This window comes from Chinchilla lanigera, unplaced genomic scaffold (genome assembly GCF_000276665.1).
Source record: "Chinchilla lanigera isolate Chin_1 unplaced genomic scaffold, ChiLan1.0 scaffold00028, whole genome shotgun sequence".
In the NCBI taxonomy this organism is placed as follows: Eukaryota; Metazoa; Chordata; class Mammalia; order Rodentia; family Chinchillidae; genus Chinchilla; species Chinchilla lanigera.
Genome location: NW_004955429.1, coordinates 9,589,854 through 9,606,349, shown reverse-complemented (window position 1 = coordinate 9,606,349; position 16,496 = coordinate 9,589,854). Strand labels below are relative to the sequence as shown.

The following is a 16,496-nucleotide window of genomic DNA, read 5'->3' as shown; positions in this document are numbered from 1 at the left end:
CTGTACATCTTGTCTATAAAGCCTCAATGTCTTTTTTTGTACAGTACATCTTGTTTATACAGTACTATAATGTTTGCTCACTATACTGTATAGTACTCTAATTTTATGTTATACATTACAGTGCTGCATGTAAGAGTTATGCAAATAAAAGCAAAGTCATCAAGTGGGAGTTTCCTTTGACCATTTATTTGTTCCAAACATTGTAACGTACACACTATACACAATTCCTCATTTAGTGACCAGTCCATTTAATGTCCTAGTAGCAGGAATGGACCTTGGTCATTAAAGAAGGAATGTCTGTATTAACTGCTAAGAGTAGTTCATGGTGCCTCAGTTGTTAATAAAACAATATAAGCAATTTAGTGTGAACAAGAAACCTTCACCAAGATGCTCCACTTTTATCAGCTGTGTTCACCAGCACAGAAGCTATGCCACAGGAAAGATCTAATAAAAGTACTCTGAGAAAACATGTGTCACGGCTATGGAGGTGCTCACTTTACCCAAGCCATTCTGTACAGTTGTTGAGCAAACTGCAAACCAAGGTGCAAATATTTCCAGTAGTGACTGATAAGCAGCAAGGATATGTTAAACATTCAACATGGACTCTATGTATAGGTAGTACCAAAAAATTAAATAAGCCAAAGGCAGATAAAGAATGTACTAAAAAGGAAAAATTTCAAAGGTATCTGTATTTTCAAAGAAAGAAACTAAGAGACTTCTATAAAGGGAGTAAGAACAAAAAAATTAAAAACAGTGAGCTAGTAGAGTTCAGAAAATAAAGGATAACAGAAAGAGAAGCACAGAGAGATATTGATTGGTAACACTGAGTATCTACACTGTGCCACTCACCATTCTAAACTCACAACACTCCTAAAACTAGAAAGTATTTTTAGGCCGCATTTTAGAGATAAGGAAAGAAAAGCACAGAGAACACAATGTAGGTAATTACTGACAAAAGAGCCACTTTGAAATACATCCATGACTAAAACAAGCACAGATTTTAACCAGTATTTCCATGTTGCGTTCATTTATCTGGGGACATGCTTACACAAGTCCACAAATGTGCATTTCAACAATTCTGGCAATAATGAAAATGAGGAAAAACAATGTGCATCACTATAGGGTTAAAAATTAAAACTGAGCTCATGGATAAAACGTACTATTTATGTAGCTAAAATGGCAGCGCAATATAAATCATGAAAAACTATGGGCAACAAGCAAAGATAAACATGAAATATTCTTAAGTGAACAGAAAAGCAATTGTGAACATTATAGGATTTTTAAATTATTTTCTAAAATGTATACAAATGAAGGCACATGTGCAGGTAAAAACACAAAGACTATAAGAATTCAAATTCAATGCTTAGAGAAGAATTGAGAAGTGTGATAGGAAATATAATTTCATAGTTACATAAAATTCTAATTTTTGAACATTTGTCTTTATTTTATAAAGAAGAAAAAAAGCAATTAACTCTATTCACTAAAAGTGAATTTTAGTGAACTCTATTCACTAAAATAAAAGTACAGAATAAAGACATCTGACAGAATGAGAAGTGGTCAACTTTTGAACTTAATCAACTACAATTATGCATCCTCATCAGGTATGGAACTTCAAAACACTTGGACTTGTGATTTACTCTAGGAGCTCACAGGTTCAAAATTTAGAAATGACAGAAATAAGAACATCAGTTTCCTGGTGTGGTAACAGCATATAGGAGAATTTTCTGAGCTGATGTAAATGCTCTATATCTTAGGTTATGGATCAGGGCTAACCAACAACATTTATTTGGCAAAACTCATCAAACTGCATATTGAAGAGCTCTTCATTTTACAGTATGCACACCTCACCATACATTAACTAATAGAAGAAGCCTACAAAATTAATGATTTAATTACAAAAATAATACACCCTTATACTAAAAAAAAAAAAAGAAAAAACAATAATGTTAGAAGTGAATATCCCCTGTGACTTATCCCCTTTTGCTCAATTCAATCTCCTACAGTTAACCACTGTTAATAGCTGGGTGTGTTGTAGCTTCCAAACTTTTTTTATATGCAAATATAAATATGTAGTTGTGCTTTAATGCAAAAAGGTTATAATTATTCTAAGTACAGCAATTTGGTTTTGATACTTAACAGATCATGAACATCTTAATTGTATATATAATTCTCTCATAAAGGCTGTAAAATATTGTGTATATAAACTATAATTTATTATATCATTTTGCTATTGCTGACTACTACAGCTTTAACAAAATGAGCATTTTTATATTTCCTATACTTCTTTGAAGTTTAAAAACTTTTACAGCATAATCAGGAACTTTAAAATGCTTCTTGGGTACATAACTCCTACTAAAACATCAAAGTGTGTCTATGATTTTCAAATATAAGCCTTACCAATACATAAATGAGTAGCACAGTACTTGGTACACAGTAATTTAACATAATTGATGAATCAACAAGAGTTTATGAACTTCAGCTATGAAAGTAGGAAATATTTTTCCTTTGCAGTTTTCCACCTCAAAAAGTTTTAATTTAGCATTGAAATCTCAAAAGAAATACAAGTAAACATGAAATAAAACTTTCAGAAAGTGGAAAAAATATTAATCACTACATTATTTAGGCCTGAACTGTATTATGCTCAAGGTACTGGGCCCCATTCCTTGTCTTCTCCTGGAGTATTTTCCATAACCAAGTATGAAGTCTGCCCTTATGGATCTGTTTATAAAGCTGCTAAAAACAGATGGACACAGCACTACTACTAAACATTAAAAAAATCCTACAAAGATTTTTATAAGAAAAATATAATTTTAAAATGCAATAGTCACAAACCTAGGTCCAATCACAGGAATAAGTAAGACATCCGGAAGGTCTGGATGCTGAAGAACAGGAACACTTAGTCCATTAAACTGCTGTTAAAAGTAAACATATAGAATTATACAGCATTCAGGATTTTTGATAAATTTCAACTTATAGAGTTTGTCAGTGTCACTATATATCACAACAGGAAGCTTGGTCTGAGCAATTTCATGTTATCCCATAATAAAAATCAAAACATCTCAAAACATTTTCTCTATCATTCTGACCTGCTATGGTTTAGATCTAAAATTTTCCCCAATGGTCTCTTGTGCTCAGAGGTGGACCCTGGCCAGAAGAGACTGATCACTTGGAGGCATGAGCTGGAAGGGTATGCTCTTATCCCTGGCTCTTGCCTTCTCTCTCTCTTCCTGTTGCTATGGGTTGAGCAGCATTCATCCACTCTGATGTGTGAAGCTGTGAGAGTGAAGGCAAAGGTGCAATAAAGAAAGACCCCAGGAAGTTGTACATGACAGGTCTCGGAGTCTCTGCTCAGAAAAGCCACAGACAGCAAGCACAGCCAGCCCAAGAGTGGACACACGGGCTGTAACCAGCAAGGCCACAGCGGTCAGGCTCCCAGAGTCATTTGGAGTTCACTTCTGCCCCCAACTTGCCCTAGGAGCTAGACATGAGGCTATAGGATTTAAATGTTTGCTCTACTGGTTTTGGTCTTGCTTCGGTCTGATTCATTTCTATACCCTCATTTCCTTTTGGAATGGAAATGTCTACCTTATATCATGTGTTGGAAATTAACTTCTTTTTGATTTTTATAGGAGCACAATGCTAAAAGTTTGCTTTGAGTCTCACAGGTGATTTTGGACTTGGACTTTTCAGCAATGCTGGAGCTGTTAACATTTTGCTTACTCCTAGAGATGGATAAGTGCATTTTGCAATAAGGAGACAAACATACACCTTTTGGGGGCCAAGGATGGAATTTTATGGTTTAAATCTAAAGTGTCCCCAGCAGTCTCATGTGTGTGGAGGTAGGCCCTGGCTGGAAGAGGTACATCTCTAGAGGCATGACCTAGAAGGGTATATTCTGGCCCCTGTCTCCTCCCTTCTCTCTTCCTCTTTATTCTTGGCTGCCAGAGATGAACAGCTTTCCTCTGCCTTGGAACCAGCTAATTATGAGCTGGACTCACTGGAACTGTGATCCAAATAAACCTCTCCTCCTTTAAATTATATTGCAGGTGTACTGTGTCCAGTAATGGGAAAGCTAATATTTGAAGCAGCCTGACTTCTCTTATAAGACACAATTTTGCTTACTGTTTGGCTTTATAAACACAAGTGATGTTTACTGTAAGTAACTTATTTCAGAAACTATCCAATGGCTGGGCACAATGGAGCACCCCTGTAACCCCAGCACTTGGAAGGCTGAAGCAGGAGGGTCACAGTGAGTTCAGGCCAGCCTGGGCTACACAGTGAGTTCAAGCTAGCCTGAACTACATAGCAAGACCTTGTCTCAAAAGACAAAACAAAAACAAAATTCCATGTAGAAGTCACTTAAGGAATTTTTCGAATAGGACATTAAAGATTGGAAGTACGGAGTTTTATTTAATAAACACCACTAACAGCGGAAGCCATCTCAATTGTGTTGGGAGAAAAAAATGTATTTGCAGACTCAGGATTTTCAGTACCCTCTATCACAGCTGGCTGACCAGACGGGAAAAAGCTACAGGGCCAGTGCTACAGGTGCTGGAGTCAAATCACATAGGCTCATTGTGTACATCCTTTCTCAATTCCATGGTCATGTTGGTAGCTTAAAATTAACCCTAATGGGAGCATTTACACCAAAGACATCAGCAAAACACCACAAATCAGGGTTATTTTTCTGGGAAAGGGGTTGTTAAGTATGTACTAGCATACGGATGTTGCAGCAGAAGTCAAACAAGCACTCCATGCAGCAGACTTAAGAGCATACTAATAGATAGGATAATAGAGACTATACATATGCCGTGAGAGAAAAACATGCAAGTATTTAAGAACAAGTCTATGCCATGTAAGCTAGGATTTATTAACTCATTAATTTTCACATACTACATGAAAGACTATAGGCCAGGTGTGGTAGTACATGCCTGGAATCCCAGAACTTGGAGGCTGAGGCAGGAGGATCGTCTTGAGTTTGACGCCAGCCTTGGCTACATAAGCGAGTTCAAGAGTAGCATGCACTACATAGCAAGACCCTGTCTCAGAAACAAATTAAAAAACAAAAAAAGAGACTATATAAATGCACTGCTCTGTAGACTATTTAGAAAAATTTATTAAATCAACTTATTTAAGATAAAGAAATAAACTGTCCACGTTTTAATGTACCTGCATTTCTACAAAGTCAACACCTTTGCTGACTTCTTTCAGAGGACATTTCAGAAGGTAACCATCCCTAACACAGCTAATAAGTAATTTAAAGGGTAAGTTCCTTCTGGTTTGATCAAACCCCTCTTCCTCTTTTCCACCCTCCCTGTTTTGGTGGGCTTTGGTTTATTGTTTTGTTTTGTTTTTAAGACAGAGTCTCACTATGTAGTACAGGCTGGCCTTGAACTTGTGATCCTCCTGCCACAACCATTCCAGTAGCTAGGACTACAAATTTGTACCACCACACGCGGTTAGAAATGTGTCATATAGAAATCAATTATTCTCAACCATACGTCTTTCTCCTCTCCCTTCTATCAGAAGCATTTAGATAAAACTTTCATAAAACCATACACATGGATAACTACATTATCACCTGCTTTTCCTGTCTGCTTCTGCCCTCCGCCACTTTTAAGACGGCCTTAATGAGGTATAATCTACGTATCAAGAACTTCATCAATTTGAAATGTTTAATGATCTTTAGTAAATTTAAAAAAGAGCACGAACAATTATCACAATCCAATCTGAGACCATTTCCATCACTCCACTAAGATCCCTCATGCCAATTTGAGGTTGATCTCTCTCCCCGTCCCTAGGTAACCACTAACCTTTCTCTATAAATTTGCTTTTTCTGGACATTGTATGTAAAGGGACTGCTATAGTACGCAGTGTATCATGTCTTGCTTCTTTCAGTTAATGTTAAGCTAATCTATGTTGTAGCATCTGAGCAATGATTTGTAACACAGATATATTCCACTATATGAATATACTGCATTTTATCTGTCACTGGTTGACAGATATTTGGATTGTATCTCCTTTACTATGATAAATAATGCCACTGTAAGATTTCATGTTTATGTGCACATTCTCTTGGACCCCTTCCCATGTGCAAGATCCATTCCACTGTCTCCTCCTAGCCACCCTTTATTGTGCTCTTTGTTTGTACTTCGCCTCATTCAAATGAGATACTATATGTTATTTAAGCTTGTATGTTTGATTTATTTCTCTCAACATTGTATTTTCCAGGTGCATCCATTTTCCTACGAATGTTTCAAACTTGTCCTGTATAGCCTGGTGGTATTCCATCACATCATATGCCACATTTTCTTTATTCAGTTGTCTGGATGGATATACAGGCTGCTTCCAGGATTCAGCTACTGATTGTGCTGCTATAAACACTGGTGTGTATGCAGTGTTAGTATGATATCTTTACTCCTAGTTTACATTCCCACTGTAATGGTTGATACACTGTGTCAACTTGAGAAGTTTAGAAGTTTAACTAAGTAACTCCACAGGGGGCCAGGGTCCTCACTTGGTAAACATCCTGAGCCTGTGCAAGAGAAGTGCAGATGATGTAAGTGCTACACCCACCCTTCCAGAGGTAGGCTCCTTACAATATAAGGGAGGAAAATAGGCTTGCTCTCTGCCCCTTTGGCCTTGCTGCTTTTGCTGTCTTCTGCCACCCTGAAGTGTTGCCCCTGTGCCATGCCACCCTGCCTTGGAGTCAGCTGACTGTGGACTGAAACCTCCACAAACTGTGAGTTAAATAAACCTTTCCCTCCTTAACTTTGGGTGTCAGGTATTTTGTTAGAGCAGTGAGAGAAAAGACACCCACCAACAACGTAGGAAGGTTTTTTTTTTTTTGCTTTTTGTTTTGCTTTGTTTCGCTACAGCCCTGCCAGCACTTGTTATTTTTTTATTTCTTGATGATCAACATTCTCTCTGGTTTAATGTGGACTTTAGTATTATTTTAATAACGATCAGGGATGTTGAACATTTTTTTCATGTATTTGTTGACTATTTGCACTTCTTTCTCTGAGAAGTGTCTGTTTATTTCACTTGCCCTTTCTTTGACTGGGTCTTTTATTTTAGCAAGGGGTCAAAGAGAGTATCAGCAAGAGAAGAGGGAAGATCAGTAGAATAAAGATTAGGGAATCTAATAATGAATGTAAACATTATATATGTCATAAACATAAGAGTAATAATATCAACAACAAAAATGGGGAAGGAGATTTAGAGGAGGAGAGAGAGAGGCAGGAGTGAAAAGGAAGAAGATTTACAAAAAGAATCAAGCTTTATTATGTACACGTACCCACTCCCAAGGACGAACATCTACTACAAACATACTAATAAAAGCAAAAGAATTTGTGTGGATATATGTCTACTTCTTTTTTGGTAGATCTATAGGAGTGGAATTACTGGGTTGCCTAGTTTTCTTTAACCGTTTAGGAAATTACCAAACTGTTTCCCAAAGAGATCGTACTATTTTGCATTATAAACCAGAAGATATGAAGATTCCAGTTTCCTTCTGTCCTTGCCAGCCAAATGAAAAGTATAATTTTTCAATTCCAATATGTGGAAAAAGTCCTTAATGTCATACCAGTTGGGATGTCCATTTAGGATATACACATAATTTTGGATGTGGAGAAGCAAAGAAGATTTATTGTCCAATACTCTCCCTAGTCTCCTTTCCTATTAGATTTAGGAACTGCTCTACCATAATTTCCTATCCAGTGCTCATGACCCAGTCTTCCCTGTCCAATCTTAACCTTTGGAAAGAAACTAAAAGCCCAGAGTGACTTACCTGTCTGCCCTCTGACCCTGATTCATGAGCTCTTACATCCCCATCAAACTGGTATACCAGAATACCCAAGTTCTACAATTAATTTGCTAGATAGGAAAATCTGGACCTGCACACCTCAGACTGCTCTCAATAGTTTTTCACATAGATTTTAAAACAGATTATTTATATTGTTCTATTTCTTGATTTTATTAAAGATAACATGGTACTTTAATATCTACCTCTTAATTAAATTCAATTAAAAATATAACCATACAAGAGCTCAGTAAGTACCTTTTATTTACATATCCCCCTTACCAGATACTACGAAATCTGCCCTAATCATTACATTCTGATTGTAAAAGAACAGGTTCAGAATGACCCTCTTCACGAATATTTTAATGAGAAAACAAGACTAAGAGGACTGAGAAACTTATCCTAAAACTTAATACATTCAGAATCAGACGTTCCTGTTTCAAATTCTAGCATTATCACTCTGTAACCCTGAAAAATAAAATGTTCATGAGTCTCAACTTCCTCACTTATAAAATTAGAATATATCATTCATAAAATTTTACTGAGGCACAACTAAGGCTGTAGAAATCTAGCTGAATATCACAAAAGATTTACACAAACCTTCTGAAATTCATCAAGCAACAGAGTTTTCACATGCTGAACTGAGGCTAAATGTGTATTCACTCTAACAGTTGTGAATGATGGAGGGTGTGACAGGCGATTTAACAGAGTTTCAAACTTCTTTTCTGCTGTTTCTTTGCCTGAAGCAGACACAGCCTGAAATGGAAAGAACAGTGAATGTTTTTCTTTCATCATACAAATTGAAAATGATCAGCAGAATATTACTATATATTCGTTCCACCTAATGAAACACCTGTTCAGCTCCATCTCATGTTGGAGTTATCTTTTCTGTGTTAGTTAACATTAAGGAAATGGTAAAAGCCAGGCATGGTAGCACACAGCTGTAATTCTAGCATGCAGGAGGCTGAGGCAGGAGGATCGTTTCAAGTTCGAGGCCAGCCTGGGCTACAAAGTGAGCTCAAGGTCAGCCTGAACTGCATAGCGAGACCCTGTCTCAAAAAGACAAAAAAAAAAGGAAATGGTAATGCTTCACAGGATTCCTGAATTCAACTGTGGTAATAAATACCTAACACCATGCCTGACCATACTTGGTTTATAGAAAAACACTGCCTCAACTCCAAAGCAGTAACATTTTGAAAATATTAGTATCTGCTACTTATTTTTCTCATTCTACTTATTTTCATATGTTAACTATTCACAGCACTTCTGTAGAGCTATTCACAAACATCATATCCAAGAGCAAACTGGCTAGAAGCCATTTAAAATACCAGTATTTGGGGCTGGGGATTTAGCTCAGTGGCAAAGCGCCTGCCTGGCAAGCGTAAGGTCATGAGTTTGGTTCCCGGTACCGGAGAAAAACCAAAAAAAAAAACCAGTATTTGGCATATAAATAATATTAACATACTCACTGTCATCCAAAGATCTCCCAGAATATCAACTTTTTAATATTTTTTAATGTAACAAATATATATGGTCCATAAAAAGATGAGTGCAGTAGCAAACACCTGTCAGAAATGAAGGCATAAAGACTCAAACAACTAGCTTCCCTTATAGCTAACCGAAGTTTTGAAGCACATATTTTTTGAGATTTTTTTTTTTTTTTTAAGACAAGGTCTTGCTTTGTAGTGTAGCTTGGCCTCAAACTCACACAGATCCTCCTACCTCAGCCTCCTGAGAGCTGGGATTACAGGCATTTGCCACCACACCAGGCTCAAGCATATATTTTCCCCTTTGGGGGACTATACCCTGCCCCATAGAATCTTTATACACCACTTATCAGCCTACTAATCCACCAGTTTGTACATATTTACCTTCTCAAGTTTTAGCTAATACTAACTACTCCTTTCCCTTCCATGCTTTTTCAGAAAGAGATGGCCTTCCTTTTCGTAAAGTCATAAAGTTCATGGATTTGAAAAAGAGGGGATGTCAAAGAAAGACACTTGGATCATTTATAAAGCTATGTTCATCACAATCTATTGGAGCAAGGCACACTGGTGAATGCCTACATAGCAAGCTGAAAACCAGCCCAGACTACACTAAGTGTGTCTCAAAAACCCAAAAGTAAAAAAACAAGAAGTTAAACTCCACAAAAATGATGCAAGCAAATGCTAAATGTAGAAACTGAATCTGTAAGTCCTGACTCCAAAAACATATTCAAAAACTACGTACCATTTAATAAACACCTAACAATGTGCTTGGTATAATAAAGGACCTAGAAACCTGACCAGAAACCAAAGCTTCAGAAAAAACAAAGTCGTCTAGAGACAGCATGGTAAAGTGGAACACAAGCTTTCCAGTCAAAGACAATCAGCACTCATGCAGGACTTCTGGGATAGGCACTGCCGGTAGCAAAAAACATTTTTTGAAGATTTATGTGGCAAAAAACAAAAAACAAGTGTATTTTCAGCCATCAAGAGGGAATCAAAGTTAAGTAACGAGAATAATTTTACTCAAAGACCTGCAATGCAAATCAAGGGTTTGAGATTCTAAATGTGAATTTCTTTTTCTTTACACCTGAGCCCTCTGCCTTTAGATTTCAAGTTACTTGACAACTATGCCACTTGGGATCAGTTACGTGATTCTTGGACCCTCACTTTTCTCACCTATTAGATGAAAACGTGCACCAAAAACGACCTTGAAGATCAAAAAGTAAGTGTGAAAACAGCTGGCAAAAACTGATAGCACTTACAGAGCCACTCAATAAATTACAGTATTCTTTTCACCTGAATGCTGGAGCGAGTGATTTACGAGAACGCGTGTATTTTATAGGCTGGATATTAGTGAAGAAGAGATCTTTTCCCGTTCATTCTTGTAACTCCTTCAGTGTCATGCCCATTGGCATAGTTTTTTCTTCCTTCCTACTCCTAAGTGTTAAAATGTGTATCTTATTCACCTCTTGTCTCAGTAGGCATTTGTATCTGTGAAGAGACAATCTGATTTACTCTCATTCGGATAGACAAGTGGTAAGAAAAGAAGGCTGTAAAAATTGCGTCACATTAAACTATTTCTCTAGGACGTGTAAATATTTACATTTTCGCAAATATTAAATATGTTTATCTGACCTACCTCCTTATTCATAAAGCCCTCTTTCAGATAGTTTTCAACCTCAGGTCTTAAAGATATTTTAGGAAAAATAGGCATTTTTTTTTTCCTGCTGAGTTCTTCAAGACGCTGAAAACGATAGGTTTTCTTTCCAAATTGCAGACAGCAGCTACCCACAGTGTCGAGAGCACCAGGCATCCGGGGAAATCGCGCCGTTCACGCAGCGCGAGAGCTTCTCGAGTTTTGCCGGATTAGAATCGGCTTCCTCGCTTCCAACACGCCAGGCTTTGGTCTTCTGAGGATGCTCGGGGAAATACTGAAGTGGAAGGCAGTGACACGTTGCAGAGAGAATCAAAGAAAAGGCTTAGTGTTTGCCTCCGTGGTTAACTAAACACAACTGGCAAAGAAGGGCATCACCTCCTCCACCGCTTCCAGTTTTACATCCTTCTTTCCAAACCCGCGCCCCGAACTTTTTGGCGGAAAGCCGGCTTCCGGTACGTCATTTCCGGTGCCTTCGCCCCAACCCTTCCCTCTTTGGCAACCAATCAGCAGCCGCAAATCTCTTCTACGTCAGGAAGGTCGCTGGTGGGGGTTCTGGGCGGGGCTTAAGTAGGCAATAGCCGGTAGCAGGAAAGACGTCGCTATCCTGAGTGAGGTGTCCAATTAGTGTACTTCTGGGTGACCTCCAACTAAAGGATGAGGGCTGAATTCACTTGGCTGCGTCAGCCACTTTGGGATTTTATGCAATTACTTTCTCCAGAGTACACATCTGACTTTTGAACCAATAGAGTCCATAATTTTGAAAGTTAGGTTAATGGTGTTTTAATATGCATGAGTGCTCAGGGAAAACTTAAAATCTACTGCACTGCCCCGTGACCATTTATATATAAGTGTAGCAAAAGCAAAGTTTTAAGTTTATTTTCTCATTAATTTTCACATGGAACTTTTTTCTAAGCATAATAGCTTCTTTCTATTGTAAGGGCATTTATAGAACAGCAGACCTGTAGGCATATTATAGCAAAAGTTAGAAATCTCTTCATAGCCTGTGACTATACTCATGCTACCTGTCACCTAGATATCCTTGACTATCTACTTCTCTTTGATAATGCACTGGGCCAACTTGACTGTGTCCAGCTTGTGTTTTCCTTAGTTAGAAAAATATATTTTGTTTCCAACTTGCTTCAAGGACTTTATGTCTGGGACACAGTGGCCCAGCTAAGGACCCATTTACCTCTGCTTGCTCCATTCACACCCCCTCCCCTCCTTCCCAGAATGTTAAACAATTCCTCTTAAGTAAACCTGCCTGACCAAATGTGACATAATTCTTGTATTCCATGTAACCATCATGTAATAACCTGCTATTAGCTTTGTAATTCCCACTAGCAAACCCTGTTTAAACTGAACTCAAAGCTGATTCTGGGCTGGTGACTTGAGCCTCTGAGTTCCCCAGCCCACTAGCATATAAAAGTTGGGTTCTAATTCCTCGGTGCAAAGGGTCTTCCATTTGGTTTGATACTGGTTTTTCCGCAACACTATGATAGAACAACTCTTCACCGGTTTCTGTAGAAAATTACTGTAGCAGCTGTTATGTAACATATACTACAAGGTAGTTATTATTATCTCTGTTTTAGTAATGAGTAAACCAAAACATCCAGAACTGAAATAACTCCATGTTCTCACAAATAGAAAGGTTAAAGGTAATAATTTGGCTTCTAAAACCAGTATCTTGTCTTTCTACCATACCGTATTTCTTCAATAAATGGATAGGATTCTTTTGTGCTTAAATCATTTGAACTTAATAAAGGAAATGTCTAGTCCAAACATTTCCAGAGGAATTTTGGCAGCCTCAACTTTGTGGTGACCTTACCAACAGTAATGGTTGCTACCTGTATTTGACAGGAGAAAGAAAAGAACAAGTTCAACTAGCTTATAACTCCTTGAGGATAGAGATTTTATTTCACCACTATATACCCAGTACCTAATACAGAATAGACACTCAAATACTTATCAGAAAACTAAATGAATACGTGGGTGGACACCTTTACAAAGTAGAGAAACACTAAACTGCTGATAAAGTGTGTATACTCACTGGAAATGAGTTCACTACTTCAGCACACTTGGGTAGTATTGAGGACAGTCAGAAATGGTCTCTCCTCCTAGGATCTAGATGCTTTGTTCACTATCCTGTTGCCCCTCCCTACTTAAGGACCCCCTCCATCCACCAACCCGTCACATCCTAAGCTCCACTTGAGTGATCTATATCTTTGCTACTGTTAATAATTTGACTTTTCCTTGATACTAGATTGCTAGGGTTCAGACTCCAGTTCTTGTAGCCTCAGGCATATAATTAAAATTCTTGTACCTTATTTTCCTTATTGGTTAAATAGAGATAATAGAAGCCTCAAAGTGTCACAAAAAAGTAAATAAAGTAGGTGATATGCTTAGAACAGTGCTGGAATAAAGTCAGCCCTCAATAAATGTTCAATAACATTGTCACTCATGTGTTAAGAGTCACTGTAGGATAGTGGAAGACAATTCAGGACAGAAAAACTAAATTGACCCAAATTCTGGTATGCCAAGAGGTACCTTGTCTATGTAGGGAAAGGGGAAGACGTCAAGTGTTTAATGAGTTGTTTGGAAATATTTATAAGAGGTTCCACTTCAGTGCATGGGATTATGGCAAATGGAAGAGGATGGGGTGAGGTACAGCTATTTCTGAAGAGAGGGGGACCTGGAAAATTTAAGAAATTTAATCAGCTTTAAAAAACCTCTGTAAACTTGTAAATTTACTAGCTACCCTGACTTCCACTGAGCAAGGTGGGAGAATCAGCAGGTGATAAAGTACTACAGGTATTAATGATCAATGTGTTGAGGTACCTGTTGGGAAAAGCATCTACTAATTATGGGAAGGCTAGTGATTTTGAGCCCTAAAGTGGAGAAGAAATTGTCATTCTGATTATGAACAAAGTCACAGATTCAAGGCTACTTTGACCAAGTAGATGTTTTGAAACTCAGAATACGATGTCTTCTTTGTGAACACAAAACATCAGAATTTTAGCCACATATTCTCCCTACTGTCCTGGATGCGATATTTTCTTTCATATCATTTATAGCCTCTAAAAAACATTTATTTCAACAGATATTACTCAACAAAATCATATTGGTTTCTTAGATCATAATGCAGAAGAGAATTTCCTAATAGGAAATCTGTCAATCCCAGCACATCTGGAACCTGACCAAGTAGACTAAAATCATAATGGAGATTATCTTAAAGATTGATGAGAGTTTAAAAAGTTATTTTTGAATGGAAATTTTCTTTCATCCATAATACTAAAAAAAAAAGTGAGTTTAATCACTAGCTGGCAGGATGCACTGTTGCACTCTCCTTTCAAGCCATGCAAAAGTGATCCAAGAGTAAGAAATTGAAGTTAGTTCTAGCTGCAACCAGTTCTTCCAAGTATTATCTAAAGTTAGTTTGTAATAATTCCTTCCTAGAAATATGAGGTATGGAGATATAGTTTTATTTTTTAAAGTTCCCTGAATTGTTCATTTTCCTTCCTTAAAATTTCAGTTCAGCATTTACACTTTATAAAAACATTCTGTGAAATGGGCAGATTTTACTGTATACATTTTCATTGAAGTTCTTTCAATTAACACAAAAAATAAGCCCAATGGTAGTATTATCTTTTTTTTTTTTTTTTTTTGATACAGGGTTTCACTGCGTAGTTCAGGGTGACCTTGAATTTATAGCGATCCTCCTACCTCTGCCTCCCGAGTGCTGGGATTACAGACATGAGACACCACAGCTGGCTGAAGTTTATTTATTTGTATAGCAAGAAGCTTGGTTTCTGTTTAGATAACACACAATTACATCCTGTTAATATTCATTTTTTCAACGGGGGCCAGTTTCTTTTCAGTTACTAAAAATTTGAAATCTCTAAATCTACAAATAAACTTTTCAACATGAACCACTATTAAATATTAAAGCAGTCCCACTGTCAGATAAATTATCATTAAAATGATGTTAAGAGTAAATTAAAATTTTAACTGATAGTTCTGCAATGCAAAATTGAGATATTTCACAGTAGAAGCAATAAAAATACCACAGTCCAGCTCAAATATACGCATTCTACTTAGTTAAAAGTGGAATAATAATTTATATTTATTATCAATAAAGTATCACTACACCATCATAAAATTAGGAAATCTGTACATTTTGCTTCAAAGCTCTGCCTTTTAATACGAATACTTTGTTTTTTCAGTGTTTCTTAGAAATCTGCAAGCCAGAATAAGTAGAATATGGTTTATATTTTTGTCTAATAACTGCAGAAGCTGTTAAGAGAATCTAATTTGTTTTCTTTAATAGTTAAGCTGTGACTAGAAATGTCCCTTTAAGTTTCTGTTTATTTAAACAAATATAAAATGATTTATATTTATGGTCCAACTGATGGTCCTTAAAGTTAAGCTAATTTGCATAGGCTCAGTTCATCCCCTTTGGTCGATATAAGAAGTTGAAACTTGCCTTTAGTATCTAAAGTTGGAGCATATTATCCTGTGTCTAAGTCTTAAAGGGTCTTTGAAACTTAGTACTGATAGGAAATAAGTCATACACTTTGAATAGGCAAGTATTTTTAGTATGTTGTAAGATCATGCTGGGCAAAGTTGAAATCCAACAGCCCGACTGAGGTCTATGGTCGCTTCAGTTAAGCCCATGCCAAGCCGTGAAGCTGTGTGTGTGCTTAAACTCTCATTTTGTAGCAGCAGGTATTCATTCTCTGGCTCCTCTCCCGATCAGTTCTATTCAGAATTAAGAACCGCAGCAGAACCCAGACCTCCATTCCAGCTGAGAGGGAGGGGGCATAAGAAAAACACACCAGTGCAGCTACAGGGCAGCAAGCAGCGACTGCTAACTCAGAAATTGCGGTCTTTCGCTATTTTTAACGGCCAGGGACGCTGTCAACCTAGAAAGCCATGAGAGTGAGTCCCGAAGCCCTTGTGAAGGGTGATAGGCGAGGGAACCGGCGCCAAGGGAAATTCCCCACTTCCCCATCCATTCCGGTATCTCCCAGAGACAACCCGCACCCCGGAAGAGAGGCGAAGGAAACGCCACGTCGATGGCGTACTTGTCGTAAGCGCGTGACGTCACGCGCCGAACTTCCGGCGATGGGCGGTCCTCGGAGGCCGAGGGAGGCGGGGCGGAGGTGGGGCTTGGGGCTGTTGGAACCTTCTGTGGGTAGGTGGGTTCAGACCAGGGGACTACGGGTCGGCGTTGGGCTCAGTGGCCTCGAAACAAAGGACTCTCGGTCGGCTCTCGACGCGGCGCCTTCTCCGCGGGGGCTGAACCGCGGGTCGCGGCTGCTCGGCTGACCGGTGCCCTCCCCGCGCGGGCTCGGTCGGCTTGTCCTCGGTCCCCACGGCCAGCGCCGCGGTGCGGGGCCCGGCTCGGCGGCACCTGCTGCTGAGGGAGCCAGCGGCCCGGCCAGGTGCTCGTGATGGGGCTGATCTTCGCCAAACTGTGGAGCCTCTTCTGTAACCAAGGTGAGGCGGAGCGAGCGGCGCGGCGGCCGCGGCCCGGCGGCGGGGCCGACGGGGG

At 38.5% G+C, this 16,496-nt stretch overlaps 2 protein-coding genes across 4 annotated transcripts in view; one reads left to right on the top strand and one right to left on the bottom strand.

Annotated features, from left to right (window-relative positions):
• The window catches only part of Nsun6 (NOP2/Sun domain family, member 6), a 44,651-nt gene extending 33,265 nt beyond the window's left edge, over window positions 1–11,386 (bottom strand). Inside the window, exons 1-3 of one of the 2 annotated variants that reach the window (XM_005386941.2) lie at window positions 10,928–11,386; window positions 8,402–8,557; window positions 2,833–2,912 (exon numbers count right to left, since the gene is read on the bottom strand). In XM_005386941.2, coding sequence (XP_005386998.2) covers window positions 2,833–2,912; window positions 8,402–8,557; window positions 10,928–11,101 — 410 coding nt within the window. In that variant the 5' untranslated portion in view covers window positions 11,102–11,386. Of the gene's footprint in view, window positions 1–2,832; window positions 2,913–8,401; window positions 8,558–9,270; window positions 9,451–10,927 lie in introns of those variants that run through there. The other variant, XM_005386943.2, reaches the window with a different exon arrangement.
• Window positions 11,387–16,352: 4,966 nt separating this feature from the next.
• The window catches only part of Arl5b (ADP-ribosylation factor-like 5B), a 25,313-nt gene continuing 25,169 nt past the window's right edge, over window positions 16,353–16,496 (top strand). For both annotated transcript variants that reach the window (XM_013515509.1, XM_005386939.2), the window contains exon 1: window positions 16,353–16,441. In XM_013515509.1, the coding sequence (XP_013370963.1) occupies window positions 16,396–16,441 (46 nt within the window). In that variant the 5' untranslated portion in view covers window positions 16,353–16,395. The remainder of the gene's footprint in view (window positions 16,442–16,496) is intronic.